The following is a 17,482-nucleotide window of genomic DNA, read 5'->3' as shown; positions in this document are numbered from 1 at the left end:
CTTGGCCACTGTGAGGACCACTGACATAGTGGGCATAGGAGGTCTCAGACAACACCTTAACTAAACTGCTTCAAGGCCAGGGACAGATCCAATTTACTCCAGCTTTAGCTTCAAATTATGATCAGTTCTTTTGGAGTGAGAAGAAATGGAATAGGAATGAAATAGGTCATAATTGGAACATTTACTGTCTCCGTTTTACCTTTGAAGAAACTGAGGCTTAGATATTTATTCGATTTACTTTTGAATAAACTGAGGCTCAAGGCTGTATAGCTTGTAAGTAATCCACAGAGCTGGGAGGCTGATCTAGGCCTCTCTGATGCCATAGCCTGAGTTCTTAAATATGACACGAAACAAGGTCAAGGGGAGCCTGGGTGACTCAGTTGCCTCCTGGGAATTCTGGGCAGTAGAGGAGCTACTACTCATGTAGTATCAGACTAAAGGCTCTCATTTCATAGAGCACTCGCCTTTATTTACAGTGGATCCTTGCCAGACTAGCAGCATTGACTAGTAAGCTCTGCTGTACTTTAATGTGTAATCCTTTCCCTCTTAAGGAAAGCTTGCCTGCCTGTGCAGCAAAGACCCCTGATAATTTATATTTTAGCACTTCAGCTTGTGCTTGGAGCCAGTTATTCCAGAAATAAGTAAAACCTCTCTTTATCTGAGTATTCCAAAAAAAGGATCTTTTTGTTAACCAAGGATTAACTAGAATCCCCCTACCCCCCAATTTCAGAAGGATCTCTGAAGTCTGCATATTCACAGAGGAATTTCATCTGAGGTGGTTAGCAGTATGAACAACTATGATGTTTCCACTTCAAGGGGAATGAATGACAAACTTAACTAGCTTGCTGCTTAGGAAGCAGAGTTAGCAGTGGGCTCAGCATTGGCCTCCCCTTCAGAGTTTGCATTCATGTGACTTTCTCTAGTTCTGCAGAGCAGGAATAGATTTTCAACCACTAAGTCAAGTTCTTGAATGGCTGCTCATGAGCTGTTGGGAGGAAGGAGAGGGTTGGGAGCCAGGCTTATCCTGGATATTGGTTAGGAGAAAGATTGAGTCAGAGAGGTCTTGTAGGTAAAGCAGGGAGGATATTTCCCACTCACACTGATCTGAGAAAGGCCCCTCTTTTTACACGGGGCACGAGATAGTTTCTAGTCACTATTAATTAGTTAATGCAGCATTTTGCAAACTATGCCTTCTTTTAATATAGCCCATGAACTAAGAATGTTTTTTATATTTTTTACTGGTTGGGGGAAAAATACAAAAGAATACTGTTACATACACCTGAAGCTACATATTGTTATGTATATCAATTACACCTCAGTTTTTAAAAAGAGATTATTATTTCATGGCACAGGAAAATTATATGAAATTCAAATTCCAATGTTCATAGATAAAGTTTTAGTGGAATGCAGCATGCTAATTCATTTACATAAAATCTGTGGCTGCTTTTGTGCCACACTGGCAGAGTTGAGTACCTGCAACTGAGATCACATGGGCTGCAAAGCTTAAACTACTCCCCGTCCTTTTACAGAAGAACTTACTGACCCTTGGATTGGTAAGAAGTGCCAGTGGTGCTTGTGTGTATCACAGGAGATTTATAGGACTCCAGATTACCTGGTAGTCTCCAGCTCCCAAAGGAATCTGTAAGCCAAGTGTCAAAAGTTGACTGTAAGCTTGCAGCTTCATTAAGTCTTAATCCATCTTTTTTTCTGGTCATTTTCCCAACTGAATTCCACTAGCAAGACTAAAGTTAAATGTTTCTCTCTGAGCATGGCTTTGCCCTCTGACGCCCAAACAATAAACAAAATGTGTATTCTAAAGAGCCTGACTAACCTGTTCCTTACCCTGTTCCTTACCTAAGTTGGGGTAGCAGTGTAACTCTTGCTTTTCTTAAATAGGGGCTTGGAGAGTAGCAGGTAAAAACACTTCTTTCTTCCTCGATTGTAGAGACAATAGTCAGCTGTAAATTAAAAATAAAATCCTCAGGACTCATCACCTTGTACCTGCTTTTTAAAGAACAGAGACATAATTAAAATAAAAACATTAAAATCAGTGGCATGTTTATTATTGCACGTGGGAAACAAGGCAGGGGTTTTCAAAATATGATTCTGGACAATGTAGATTATAGTCACCCTGGGAGCTTGTGGTAAAATGCACATATCTGATAAGTCCCAGGCCTCATACACAGGAAAGTTTGAGAACCACTACTCTCGAGCATTTAAATTTTTTCTTTTTACCTTAATCCATTTGAACAAAACAATTTTTAAAGGTCATAGAATTCTTGTGATAGGAAGTGTAACGGGCCAATAGAAGTCATTTTACAGATTAGAAAACTGAGACCAGAGCCGAGAAATGAATAACCTAGGATCCCATCAGGACATTACATAAGAGATTTGGACTTTCTCTAAGGATATCTTCTTAATGTTAGAAAGTGGAATTGACTTAAAATATGTCCTTTAGTTCTTGGCAATATTATATAACAGTGAATAACTTTTTTGGCCCCTAATCGTGCCTAGGAACTTCAGCTCAGAAGACCTTATAGCTAATTAGCTAATATACTTTTTTTTTAAAGACAATTTGGTGGTCCCATCACTTAAATCTGAATTTTAAAAATATATAATTAATTGGTCCCCAGGAATGAGAACCAGAGAAAGGAAGATGAACTTGAATTTAAGGAGAATAATGGAAGGAGTGGGTGGGAAAGAAGGTTGTAAAGTAATTTACAATAGGGTGCATAGGCTGGAAGGGGCCGAAAGAAAGATTAAGGTAATTGTAGTGTTGTAAAGCATGAAAGGAGACAAAGAAATTTAAATGTGGAAGTGGACTGGAAGAGAAAACATCCTCTGACCATTTGACCTTTTTTTGTGTGTGGGATTGAGGCCTAAAGCAAACCAGTTGGCTGTTTCATGTTGTGTCTTTTGCATGTCAAGGCCCTTAGGACAATATCTGGCCACTAAGCTCAAGATTGTTGCTGTTTAGGAATCAAGGTAGGTCCTCAAGTGTTTTTAAGTCAGTTTGTGGTATTTCTTCTGAATATGTAGACAGTTTGGAAAGTGTGACAGGTTTTAGAAATTTGAAGTTGTGCTGCAGAACTGATAAAAACAAAATTGAAAATGCTGGGCATCTGTCTTTGAGTCTTTTAATGCAGTGTACTTCTAAGTTTCCGATGTTGAAATTTTACCAAGCATTGAATATTGAGGAGAGACTTAAGTACTTTGCAAAATAATTGGCAACTTTTATGTGATTAAGTTTGACCCTTTCTTTGACTTGGCCTCCGTAAGTTCTTAGGACGGTCTTTTCTAACTGCAACATTAAAATCTGATTCTGGAACTTAATGGGGCCAAGTCCAAGGAAACTTGGGCAGTTATGGGAGATCCCCTTTTCCCTCTCTTTTCAAAGTTACTCACTGAACAAGCTGCTGCTATTGGGGTGGGTATTGATGCTTACTATGAAACTTCATGACGACAGACTTGGTGGTGTTTTCTGCTGTAGTCCTACATTAGGACAATGTCTGGCACAAAGTTGGCACTCAACAGGCATTTGAATGAATATTTTGAACCCCAACTTCCTTAAGGAGAGAAGAAATATTTATAGTTCCAGATGTCTTCTCAGCCTGGAGGTTTTGTTTGTGGTGTTTTATTAGCTTGAGAGTACTAGGTCCCTAATGGGTGAACCCCATTAGTTTCAATAATGAAAAGGTCTGTCCAAGACAAAGGGTCTTGTTTATATACAATACACATTTGGGGAGAACAGATGATAATTTGCGCTTTAAAAATGGGAAATGTTACCAGTTTCTTCTCTTATTCTTGAGTTTCAAGGGTTTTTTGTTGCTTGTTTTGTTTGTTGTTCAAGAGCAGAATCCTCCCAGCATTTTTCTTTTAAATTCTGGAGCTCTTTGAGCTTTTAGCCAGAACAGCCTCTATCTTGCTTACTTTGAAAGGCTGTTAACTATGCCCTGGAATTTTGGAAGCGTTCTCATTGGGAATCGATGTAAAGGAGTGATATGGACTCATCTGTGAGCTACAAATTAAAGTGAACCACCATTAAAATGGGTCGCAGATGGGGTTTTCTGGATTGAAAATGGGCTAACATTGGTAAAGTCTGAACTTCGACAGCTGTGTAGGGGAAGAGGGAAGAGTAGAATTCTTTCACCCCCTCAACCCATTCCCCTTCCAGTTATGGGCTTTTAGGCTTCCTGACTTCTTTTAGTTTGGCATTAAGTTCCTGGGGAGATTTGCACACCCCTGATATTTACCACACTCCCGGGTGCCAGTCTTTATCACCGAGACCAGCTTGTTATCTGCCCTAGACAAAAACAGTCTTCTTTTAAAGTGTAGAGTATTAAGTAGAAATGTTGATTTTGTTTAAACTCCAGCTCCTGGGGATGTGGTATCCATGGGTTTGAAGGTCAGGGAGGAAGGAGAAGATGTAAGTAAGCATTTAGCCCAGTAGAAGTGATTTACTGATGAGCAGGTGACACCTTCTTTAGAAGATTAATTTCTTCACCCAGTGTTTTTACTTTCCTAATGAACAAGTTGTGTATTTGTGTGTCAGAGATTAGCAGGAGTTATCTTTGACAAAGTTGTATTGTGAGTGCCTCTTTGGGAAAGGCAGCTTTGGCTGTGTAATTCTGTTCCCCGTCCTCCACACACGACTTGATGACTGCCTTTAGAGGAGGAGCCTGTCATATTTATTACACAACTGCTTTAAGTCTCAAAACCTGTTGTCAAAAGTCAGTGTAAAGACGTCTGGCTCAGAACATGGCAGAGTCCCTCCTTTATATCAGAAAAGTGTCTCTCTCTGCTTTTGTTTATAAGGAAGCAAAAGACTTCTCTCTTGCTCTGATCTGATTACCCCTAACCATTTAGAAGAATAGGGGAGTTAGCAAGATGCTTAAGATCATAGAATAGTTGATAACATGATCAGTAATCTTTGCCATTTCTTAACCTTTCTCTCTTAAGAAAGTATAAATGTTTATGCTTGGGTTGAATTGTGATTGCATTAGAAACCCGGGTGGAATAGGCTTAGTAGCATTGTTAGCCACCTACTGATTGCAGCTAAACTAACACAAGTGTTTTTCTACATGGGGGGGGGGGGGTGTAAACTGGTTATCAGTGCATCCCTTAAAACCTGTAGGTTTTTTAGGCCTCTGGATATGATTGTTAGAGCAGGCCAAAGTTTTACTTCTTTCTTCACAAGTGCTTTTCTTTCCTGGGATGGTGTACAGGAAAGAAAATCAGACAGCGTTTTATCTGTCGTTGGCTGGCTGGGCAAGGTGAATGGGCATGTTTGCTGTCCTAAATGCATGTATAGAACCTGACCCGAAAGTTATTTGGAATGATTGGGTGGTTCAATTTGGTTCTATGTAAATTAATCATGAAGAGGGTTCGGTAAAAAATCATACTTTATTGATAGTTGTCAACATGTTCATCGTTTTGTGGAGATTAGTCAGGAATTCTACAACCATGCACAAAGCATTTGACTTGAAATAAAACGCTTTAAGGTCACTTAAATATTCTGAGCTTGTTTTTCCATCTAGAAGAGAGAGGTCAGGTCACAGTTATCAAGTCAATGATGAACAGAGATTTGAAGCTTTTAATCACTGACCTATGCTGCCTTCTTATAGACCCAGTAGTTAAGTGACTTTTCCCAAGGTCACACAGTAAGTGGTAGAACAAGGATTTGAATCAGATCTTTTTCACTCTGTTGAACCAGCCGGCTTCCTTCAGAGGTCCCTTGTAGCATTCTGTGCTACTCTGTGCTGTCTCTAATCGGCACTGAGTTTAGCCATGGTCTTTTGTGCTAAATGAATCATTCTTGAACATGTTTGACAAAGTGTTTTATGGACTTGACTTCCTTTACTTTTGTGTATGTGTCTGGTTCCCCCGTGGGGAGCGAACTCGTTATCTTTGACACTGATTTGGTGGCTACTTGGGGCTGACTCTGTACCTGGTTTCCAAACCTGCGGCTTCATTTCATACTGTGATTATGCCCGCTTTCAGGGAGTTGATAACAGTTGGATCAAATTTTGCTGGACTTAGTGTTGATACTGAAGTTTTTTATTCCTAGGTGTTTTATTTCTCTTCTATCTAAGCAGAGGATTAGGACTTCAAAGCTACAAGCTGCGTAAATTTATCTGTGTCTTTTTTAAAGAAACTGCTTTTGGGATGCATGCCTTTAGAGAGTCAAACACAAGTCTAGGATTTCATTTCTTAACATGCCCCTTACAAAAAACAGCTCGACCATTTCCTGCCTGGCAGGAAGTAGATCTCACTTAATTTTGCTCAATCATGACAAGATCAATTTTTCAGCAGCAACAATAATTATAGATAGTTGATTTTCATGGCTCATGTGCCAAGAATGCCTTTCTCCTTCCTCTGCTTTGACTTCCTCTTAACCTTTAGTAAGACTTAGCTCAAACACTGCCTCCTCCAGGGAGCCTATGTGGGCTCCTCACTTGCCCTCTTAGATCCAGGCTCTTTATTTTTTGTTCTCTGGTGGAATCAGGCTGTTTTCCCTCATTATATTACTTTTCATTTGGAAACAAAGGAGGCAGTTAACCTAGATTAATTTTTTTATTTTTTTTTTTTACTCAAGACTTTTTTCAAAATGCCCATAAATTAAGAAGTCCTACTGCCTTCCTACCCTTACTGAAAAATAGCAGTGCAGGAAAGTAGAAAATTCTGCCATCTTGTAAGAGATAGAGGTAATGACACCCACATGTTTCATGTGTGGACATTTGAAAAAATGCCTGCTACCTTCATAAAAAGTTTTTCATAGTTTCTAAATATAGGAGCAAAATGATGCAATAAAAACACTGTTACATTAATGTCAATCATTTGACATTTGAGATTTTGGGTGTAGGAAAGGAATTTAAATCCATTCCAGCAAGTCTAAAATTAAAACAAGTTTCTCCTGCTGACTCAGTTTTCTCTGCGTTCACGTATACATAAACCAGCTTAAATTTTCTGCCTTGGAAGTGTATCTTCAAGTTAAATTCCTAGATAGGGATTGCTGGGTCTAGAGTGAGTGTAAATTAGTTTTTTCAGATACTGTTAAATCCCCCCTCCATGGAGATTGTATGAACTACATGTACCTTTTCAGAGGTGTTGAGAGGCAAAAATGTGTCTTAGATTTGATGAAATTGGTACCACCCAGAGAGTTGTGAACACTAGAGGTGATACGGAAAGTGTACTACCTTTCACAGAGCACATGCTAAGTATGAGACAGCTATTACTAGTATCATTTGTGAAATGGGGATGATACTTCCCTATCACGAGAGTGGTAAGAAAATTGAATGTGGGACAATGTTTGTTAAGTACTTTGGCATGGTTTTCCGCACCCATGTTAGTGCCCTTTTCCTCTTGCATGCCTTGGGCCCTGGCTCTTTGGGTTCCTATCTTTAATTACGACCTTCTAGGATTGTAAATTCCTTGAGGGCAGAGTTCATGTAGATAAGTCTTTAGCAGGGTGCTTTGGATTTAAGAATATATTTTAAATGGTTGTAAACTGAATTAGACCTCAATATTCTGAATCGAGTAGTGAAAGGTTTCCTTTTCTTTTGCATGTTAACCATCAAGTCCTTGCATAATGCTAGCCAGCAACTATTCCAGCACTCAGAGAAGACACCCATACTTTCCTCTTGTCATTTGAAAATCTCCTTACTTAAAATCTCTGTTAACCCCAAGGAATGCTTTCGATAACAGCAACAAAAGGTGTTGGTTCCTATTCTCTCTATCCACATACTTATCCTTGTGGAGTAACTCGTAGCAAAAGGGATTAGTTCCATGACTTGTGTCTTCTCAAGGCTGCCTTATTTTCAGGCGTTGTTCGAAACAGTGGTTATTAGGTGACCCAAATTTACAGTGAATGAGGTTTTCTGGTGATTTACTATGCAGTGGTCTGCACCTTTCATTCCTGAATCTGTCAGTCAAATTCTGCACAGTTCTTTGTGTATTTAACTGATACTTAAGTGGCAAGGTCCTTTCTCCAAAGCATTTTAACAGCATCTGTTTTTAGGTGATTCCAGTTAAGGGGAAAGGGCATGTACTAAAAGTGATCTGCAAGGCCGTTAGTACGCTGTCAGCAAACATTTCACCGTGAGGGCTGTAGACCAATATGCCCTTATTGGCTTCTCTTCTGACCGACATCTTCAGTCAGATGCCCCTTTGTTCCCTTAAGTACAGTATGACTTCACTTAGTTTCATTATTTCTCCAGTCTTGTTCCTTCTCCCCACCTTTATGTGCACAGCTTTCTGTGTCTTCAGAGCCACTTCGTGCTCCTAGTCACAGGGACCCAAAGTCTTTGAGTCTTTGACTCTCCTGCAGTTATTTATTACACTTAGCCAGTGAGTTCCTGAAACTGAGTTCTAATTCCAATTTCCTCAACATGCTTTTACATTTCTTCCTTTCTTTGCAGCCGTGCTGCTTCTCTTTTCTAGACTGCTTCGAAAACCACTAGCTAGTCACTCTGCTTTTACCTTTCTGCCCACACTGTCCTTCAGTTAATCTTCCTTAAGTATGATTTTTATTCTGTTCCTTTTCTGCTTGAAGTGGCTCCTTGTTATCCTTAGAGTAGGACACCCTGACTCTTGGGCTAATTTTATTTATCAGACTCTATCTCTTACTACTCCTTAACACAAATCCTCTCTTGACTAGTCTTCTCCTAGATGTTCCCTTATATAATAAGAAAAAGAAAGGTATTGGAAGGGAAGAAGCTTAAACTTTTTATTAAAAGTTTCAAGCACATATAGCAGTAGAGAGAGTAGTGTGTGTCATATCTGCCCACTTCAGTAACTCTCAACCTTTTGCCAATGTAGTTTGATCCATCTCCATCTCCCCTAGAGGAGTATCTCACTAGAGGGTATTTTAAAGCAAATTCCAGACATCGTTTACCCAGAAGGGACTTCCTATGCATTTTTAGAGGTTATTTATCCATCAGTTTACTAGTGCAGGTCATCTGTGCAGTTTCTCTCTCAGTTGATTTTCTTTGTCTGCACACTTTGTTGTCCAGGAGGCACCCCATTCTGTGTTGCCTCCCCTCTCATTTCTCTCAGAAGCCCAGCCTGTGTATGTGGAGCTATACCATAGCTCTTCAGATAATTGAAGAAGTTACATGTTGTACTTTCTGGTACCTGTCACAACACATATATCACAGTGTGAGCATGTGATAGACACATAATAACTTCTTTTTTAAATTAGGGACACTTGTGGTTTAGATCTTTGACCTAAGTCTTATAAATGTCAGTGGATTACTTAGCTACAGCCTTAAGTTTCTTATCAGACATTCTTATTTTATGTTTTTAGATTAGCAATTGTTTTTAAAGACTTTTGGGACCTGGCTTTAAAATCAATTTTGAAGTTTTGTGTATTTAAAAAGGTAATGTTATTGGCAGACAGGTTCTTTGAAACCTGCCTGGAATTACTTTCAGTTTATCTTTTATTTAGTTTCCTTATTTAAATTTAGTCCTTTTTAGTGAATTAAACTACTTTTTCCTTGTGTACACCAGTACTTGTCAAAGTAAAATATTAAAGCTTGATAATTTTTAAAAATAACTTTTTTATTATAAAAGTGATTCACATGGGAAAAGACTAGAAAAGAACACAAAGTGTTTACATCAAAAATCAAGTTATTCAGAAATTTACCACCTAAAGATAACTTCTTTTAACATTTTGGCATCTGTCTTCTGGTCTTTTTCATACATGTTTGGTTTTTGTGTTTGTTGAATTATACACAAAAGTAATTAAAGAAAAGTATGTTCCTGACATACCTTGGGCCATAATAGCAGATCATAACATTCTGTTTCCTCTTTGTTAAGTCTGGCCCACAAACAAAATCAAACAATACAGATTTTATTCCAGGTTGTACTGCTGGTGGCATGTTTTGTCATTATTATGATTTTTAACCATAAGTGCTTAGTTTAGAGCAGAAGCAATTGGGATTTTTTATTACTGTCGGGTATTGGTGGCCACCAACTTTGTATATTGGATTGACTTTGCATTTTAAAGGTTTAGACTTGGGACTTTTAGAAGTTGGAGTCTTCTATATATACTGCATGGAGAATTGAGTTCAAGTCTTACTTCTGATACCACATGATTTTGTTTTTTCCATGTCTGTGGGATGAGAAATTCTTATAAGGTAGGGGTATGGTCATGTACATTTCTGTTCCCATAGGTCCTGGCACAGAACAGATAATTAGTGGATTATTCCAAATGTGGCTTCTTTTGTCACATTTTGTGAGCCAGGAATGGGATGAGCACACACATTGCCCATACATTATTATTAGTTATCTATTCCTATAAAACATGCTACCTCAAAAATTAGCAGCTTTGCCTGGCCACCAGCTTAGTGATTGAGCATCGACCTATGATTGAGGAGATCATGGTTCGATTCCTGGTCAGGACACATGCCCGGTTGCAGGCTCGATCCCCAGTAGGCAGCATGCAGGAGGCAGCTGATCAATGACTCTCTCATCATTAATGTTCTGTCTCTCTCTCTCCCTCTACCTTCCTCTCTCTAAAATCAATAAAGACATTTTTTTTAAAAAAAAATAGCAGCTTAAAACAACAAACACTTGTTTTCTCACAGTTTCTGTGAGCCAGGAATCCAGGTGCAGCTTACCTGGGTGGTTTGGCTCAGGGTCTTTGTGAGGCTGCAGTTACGTGAAGGCTTAACTGAGGCTGGGGGACCTACTGCAAGACAGTTTACCCACATGGCTATTGTCAGAAGTTTCAGTTCCTCGTCACGCGGGCTTCTCCACAGAACTGCGTAAGTGTTCTAACAGTATGGCAGCTGGCTTCCCACAGAGCAAGGAGAAAGATCCAGTGCTTTCTGTGACCTGGTGTCAGAAGTTACATACCAACATTTCCACTTTATTTCGTTTTTTAGGAGTGAATTTCTAAGTCTATAGTCTATACTCAAGAAGGAAATTAGGCCACACCTCTTGAAAAGAGGAACATTAAAGAATCCGTTTTAAAGTCACATGTGTTGTGTACATAAACTTCCAATTGATGAATATTCAACTTTGTGGTGACCTGACCCCAGTGAACCTCATTTTTAGCAGGCCTTGTATTAATTCCGATACACCCTAAAATTTTGAAGTCTAACAAATAAGTGGAAAGAGATAACCATGTTCATGTATCAAAAGACATGAGTGTTTCCAGATTGTCCTATGAACACAGTTCCCCAGCTGGCCTTTTTTAAAGAGAAATTGACAAAGTGAATCTAAAACTTATATGGAAATGCAGAAGACATAGAATAGCCAAACTACTTTGAAAAAGAATAAAGCTAAAGTACTTAATATTATCTGATTTCAAAACTTCCTATGAGAAGGAACCTTACTGTGAAGCTATAGTAGTAGACGTGTCTATGTAAGGAAGGATAGGATAGAGTTCAGAAATAGACCTATGATTGATTATATGGTCACTTTATTTTCAGTAAAGAGGTCAAGGCAATCCAATAGGGAAAGAGGACTGTGTTTAAAAAAAAAAATGGTGATAGAACAACTGGACATCTTTATAGATTAAAAAATGTGCCCTGTGTGTCCCTTACCTCTGTAAAACTCCTAGAAAAAAGTATTCATAATACATATATCTAACCAAAAAAATCGTAATCCAGAATGTATGTATAAAGAACTCTTATAATTAAGTAATAAGAAAAACAAATATTTTTTTAAATAGGGGAGAGATTTGAAGAGATACTACATCAAAGAAGATATATGAGCAGCCAATAAACACTAGACGATACGCATCATTTAATTAGGAAACTTGGATTAAAACCACAGTGAGATAACCACTACACACCTGCTAGAATGGTTAAAATTAAAGACTGATAATTCTAGGTGTTAGTGAGACTTTGTAGCATTTGGAACTCTAATGCATTGTCGATGGGAATGTATAATGGGAGAACTACTTTGGAATGCAGTTTGGCAGTTTCCTATAAAGTTAAACATAAACTTACCATTTGATCCAGTGATTTCAGTACTGCTTATACTGAAGAGAAATGAAAACGTCTAACTAAAGACTTGTATATGAATGTTCATAGTAGGTTTATTCAGAATAACCAGTGCCTAGAAACAACTCACATGTCCTACAATTGGTGAATGGACAGATAAATTGCAGTGTATCCATGCAATGGCATACCACACAGCAGTAAAGTCTGATCAACTGCTGATTCAGCAACATAAATGAATGTCAGAAATATTATGCTGAGTGAAAGAAGACACAAAAGAGTAAATCCTATATGATTTCATTCATATGAAATTCTAGTGATCTAGACAAATCTAATTCACAGTGCTGCCAGATCAGTGGTTGCTTCGGGTTAGGGATAGAAGATGGGGATTGGTTGGGAACCGGCATAAGGAAATTTTCTGGGGTGATCATATTATCCTAAATCTTGATTGTGGTAGGGATTATACCTGTGCATATGTTTGTTAGACTTATATCACTGTCTTTGAAATGTGTATATTTTACTGTAGAAAAATTATACTTTATTAAAGTTGATTTAAAAGCATACCTCTTGAGGTTTGGATTTTCCATACATTATATAGATAACTGTCTAATCTTGACAGTCAGTGTTCAGATTTATCTTTGTATCATTTATTGCTTATTCTTAATTGTGTCAGATCTAGAAGAGCATCAAACTGTTGCTTTCTTTTGCAGTAGAATTGTCTCCCCTTCCGGCCTGCATATTTGTAACAAGTCTTGGTTTCAGGGTCAGGGTAATGGGCTGCCTTGCCTCTGCTGCTTTGTGAAATCTTTCCTTCCAATGGAATCTTCCAAGAAAGATTTCACAAAGCAACCGAGACAAGGTATCCCATTATCCTGCCTCTGAAACCAAGATGTGTTACAAATGCCATTTGAATCCTGTCACTGTGTTTCTTTTTAAAAAAATCCTCACCCAAGGACATGCTTAGAGAGAGGAAGGGAGGAGGAGGAGGAGAGAGAAAGAAACATCAACGTGATCAATTGCCTTCCATATGTGCCCCAACCAGGGATCGAACCTGCAACCCAGGTATGTGACCTGACTGGGAATGGAATTGACAAACTTTTGGTGCACAGGATGACGCTCAACCAGCTGAGCCACTCCAGCCAGCTGTCATTGTGCTTCTTGACCAGCCTTTCAAGGTAGGCGGGCAGGAGATAGCTCATGACTCCTCTTAACTGACTCATCTCTTATGGTTGCAGATTCTCATAAACATAAAGATAAACACAAAGATCGGGAACACCGGCACAAAGAGCACAAGAAGGACAAGGAGAAGGACCGAGAAAAGTCCAAGCATAGCAACAGGTAAGGGTTGAACAAGCAAGTCCTTCATTTTTCAGCCAGTTGGCTGTGGCTTGGCTCACCTAGAATAGGCCTTAACTTGGTCCATAGGCAAATAACCTAGATAGCGAAGCAGAGACTGTATTTGATCCAGGCTGCTAAGAGGATGGATTTGATAATTCAGGCCTAACTGGTGATGCCATTGTTCACATCAGGATATATAAAGCAAGAATTGGTGAATTTTCTTTCAATATATACCTTACTTTTTAAGTAAGTCAGCTATGGATTCATTGTAATAATAAATTTAAGCAAGTGTCCAGAGAGCTTGTCTTGATGAAAAGTGACTGGATTGGAGACATGATATATTTTTAACTTCTCTATGTACTTTTTAGAGTATAAATGAACAGTTCTTAACTTTGGCTCCCATGGTCTGTGAACTAAAATCATAGGCAAAAGATTGGGTATATGAGGTTCTCCTCGAGAGGGCATTCCTAGCTTTCAGCAAGTTATCAGAGGGGTTGAGCTCTCACAAAAGCCACTGACCACTAATATAAATGAAACTCAGCAATGCTGCCCTCTAGGATCCAAGCCTCAGAAAGATGTTTTCTTACTCATTTTGTTCCCATTTTTTTGGTGTAGGAGGCAAGGGGTTAAGCCCAAAGACGTGTAAGGTATCTTTGGATATAATACTACTTGTCGAAAATGAAGAACGTATGCTTCTATTTTGAGTTAAAGGCAGTTGGTAAGAAAGCTGTATGATATTCCCATAGTGGCCTACATTTTGTTAGAAGGAATGTAAAGATCAGCCATTTATTAGAACAAGTGCCTCCAGCCTAGAGTCTTTTAGAACTATACTTGACTTTTGATCAACTTGGATTTGAACTGCATTGGTCCACTTATATGCAAATTTTTTTAATAAATACTGTAAATGTATTTTCTTTATAATGTCTTTTTTTCTCTGGCTTTATTGTGAGAATACAGTATATAATACATATAACATGCAAAATATGTGCTAATTGACTGTTTATATTGCCGGTAAGGCTTCCTGTCAACAGTAGGCTATTAGTAGTTAAGTTTTTGTTGAGTGAAAAGTTATATGTGGATTTTTGATTGCACATGGGGTTGGGGGTTGGCACCTCTGACCCCTCTCATTGTTTGAGGGTCAGTTATACTTCATTAGCTTGATTTATTGTCTGTAGACAAGTTAAAGTGAGAATTGCTTTCAAAGTCTGCTCTTTCTATGAATAACTAAAATTTTATTTTTAATGAATTCTTTTTATGAATACATGTTTCTGAACCATTAAAATAACCAGGTTAATTTTGTCGAGTGGGAATGTTTCATCATGAATCATCTACCACTTCTGTGTTCTTTTTTTTCACTACTCATTTCTTACCACATGATCATCTAGTTTTTCCATTTTCGTTACTCTAGTGAGTTTAATCTCAGTAGTTAAATTCAAATTCATTTCACACTCACCTACTAGTGTCGTACAGCCCCTTGGAGCAGACTTGGGGTCTGTTGTATTCATTTTACATCCTCAAGGGCTTAGTACAGTACCTGGCAGGTAGATGGCAGTTAGTATATATGTTTATTGAATCAGTGAGTGGATGACCTGTCGATATACCAGTTACCATCATCTCTCTTCACATATTCACAGTAGTCTACTAGATAGTTCCCTTTGGCCATCCTGTTTTTCAAACAAGTTTTTTGTGTCTGTTGTGGTGACATGTACATGACATAAAGTTTGCCGTTGAAAGTGGCTTAATTAAGTACATTCATAGTATTATGCAGTCATTACCAGTGTCCATCTCCAGAAATTTTCCATCATCCCAAACCATCCCTGAGCCCATTAAACTATCTCCCCATTCTCCTTTACCCCATTTTTGGCAGTGTGTGTTCTACTCCATAAATTTGCCTATTCTAGGCACCTCATGTAAGTGGAATCATAAAATATTTGCCTTCATGTCTGGCTTATTTCCCTTAGATAATATTTTCAAGGTTCCCCCATGCTGTTGCATATTAGAACCCTGTTCCTTTTTACGGCTGAATAATGCTCCATGGTATGTTTATACCACCAGTCATTGGGAGCATCTGAGGTTTTGCTTCCCGGCACCTGTGTTCAGTTTGGCTCAAATAAATTACTATGAAATTTTCTCCCCAAAAAACAATTTTTCCCCCATTCATCTGTTAATGGGCACTTGGGTCGGTTTTACCTTTTGACCACCGTGAAGAACGCTGCCGTGAACGCGAATGTACGAATATCTGTCTGAGGTCCTGCTTTCAGATCTTTTGAGTGTGTACTTAGGAGGAGAGTTGCTGGATCGTGTCGGACAAGTACTTTTATCCTTCCTGCCGTGTTTAAGCTTCGCTAGCTGACGTGAAGTGCCAGGAAAATGAGATAATCTCACCACGAAGAACTTTATCACCTGAGGAAGATGCTTGGAGATCAGATGAAGAAATGCTAATTCTCATGTTACCAGAAGTTTGCCCAAAAAGACTTTAAAAAGATAGAAGTTAATATTAAAAACATGAGCTTTTAAAAATTGATCCCTTCTCTGATACATTCTTCACCAACCATGATTTACAGTTGTGGTGGGAGGAAAGATGGGGTAGAAGTGGCATAAAAGGCTTTGGAACATAAGTTTGGTCCTGCCCTGTCTTATCAGAATCTCCTTTTTAAAAATAAAGAATGAGATTTTGGTGTTATTTTTCTTGAAAAATCAACCATAGCTTAATTGCCTCTTGTCCTGGTTCGTCTGCTTTGGTTCATGTGATCTTGGCCAAGTTAAATAATAGCCTTTCTTCATTCAGCTTTCTCACCTTCCTCAGTTTCCTCATATTTATATGCGCTTCAGAGGGGACCGGTCAGGAAGCGTAAAAGCTCTTTAACTGTGAACTGCTTGACGAATGTGGGAGATATTTTGTGCATCCATCAGAGCATCCTTTCCCAAGATTATAGCATGAGCAAGGCAGGAATTCATTCTGTGCAGTTTTGTGCCTTTAGTATTTTCTTCATTTTGAATCAAAATCAAGAGGCATTGGAAAACCTGGCCTGAGTTTCTGTTTACACATGACTACATGACTGAATCTAGCCCTGGATCTCCAATTCACATGTGAATAACTTTAAGACAGTTTAGGCAGATGATGTGTTGTAAGCAGACTTTTAAATACTTCCTGTTTGACCTCTACTGACACACTACCTCTTTGCAACAAAGGAAGTGTCTTGGTTATAGTCCATTAAAATCCTGTACACCGTGTTCCTTTTTCATGTGACTTCTGATCTTTCAGGTAGTTTTAGGTTTCTTCATTTCTCTTCTGTAGCAGATTAAGGACCTTGAGGCTTGTTTAGTCATATCTGAAGCCCAGAATAATTAAGATTTTGCATGTTCTGTTTGAAAATGCTTCACTTTATTCTAATAATTCGCTAACAGTAATGTGTTTCTATGCTCCTTTTCTCTCTGTTAGATACTAGCATCAATCATTTCTCCTTCAGCTACACTAAGACCCCAAATCCAAAAGGCATCTTTCTGCTGCACAGTAACATGTGCTGCATATTTGGAGTATCAGAGAATGGGAAACCAGCCATTCCACTGAAAGAATGGGGTGTGGACCCAGCCCTAAGGGGATCCTGTCTTATTCCTGCGATTTGCCCTTTGTTCTCACTCAAGGTGCAAAATAAGGGAGAGGGTATTAAAGATGGTTCCATCTCATTTCTGTGTGTGTACAGGAGCCTGAGGTGACATGCTCAGTCACAGAGCAGTAGGGTAGCAGCAAGATGACAGCAGGGCTTCTGAGTCCTCAGGTTTTTCTTCCACTACATTATTGCCTCCGCAGGGAAGGTTAGTTGTATAGCTAAAATGTCTGTATAAATACTGTCACCTCTTTTTTATTTGCGTGTTGTAGGCGGCTAAGGGTTTAAAATGCCAGAACATTTCAGGCATGGCTTCTTTCACTTTGGGCCCCAAATCCACTAAAGTTTCTGGCACTAGTTGCATTAATCTCATTAAATTCTGACCCTATGACTATCTCCTGTTTAGTCTGTAACATCACAGGAAGAGTTTTCAAAGTCAAATAAAAATAATTTCTTCTGTTTATCTCTGACACTACTTCTTTCTGTTAGCATTGATATTTAGCACTTTAGGTCCTTAAAATATATAAATCCTCTCAAAAGAAACAAGAGGAATACTCTTTTTTTTTAAAAGATTTATTTTTATTTTTT

The 17,482-nt window shown here is 38.6% G+C and overlaps 1 protein-coding gene across 1 annotated transcript in view; it reads left to right on the top strand.

Moving 5' to 3' along the window:
* Positions 1–17,482, top strand: part of TOP1 (DNA topoisomerase I) — an 81,015-nt gene that overhangs the window by 15,657 nt on the left and 47,876 nt on the right. Inside the window, exon 3 of the mRNA XM_016219333.2 lies at positions 13,184–13,286. Within this exon, the coding sequence (XP_016074819.1) occupies positions 13,184–13,286 (103 nt within the window). The remainder of the gene's footprint in view (positions 1–13,183; positions 13,287–17,482) is intronic.

The sequence above is a fragment of the Miniopterus natalensis genome, chromosome 7 (assembly GCF_054644295.1).
Source record: "Miniopterus natalensis isolate mMinNat1 chromosome 7, mMinNat1.hap1, whole genome shotgun sequence".
NCBI classification, from domain to species: Eukaryota; Metazoa; Chordata; class Mammalia; order Chiroptera; family Miniopteridae; genus Miniopterus; species Miniopterus natalensis.
This window is presented reverse-complemented; position numbering and strand designations above follow the sequence as displayed.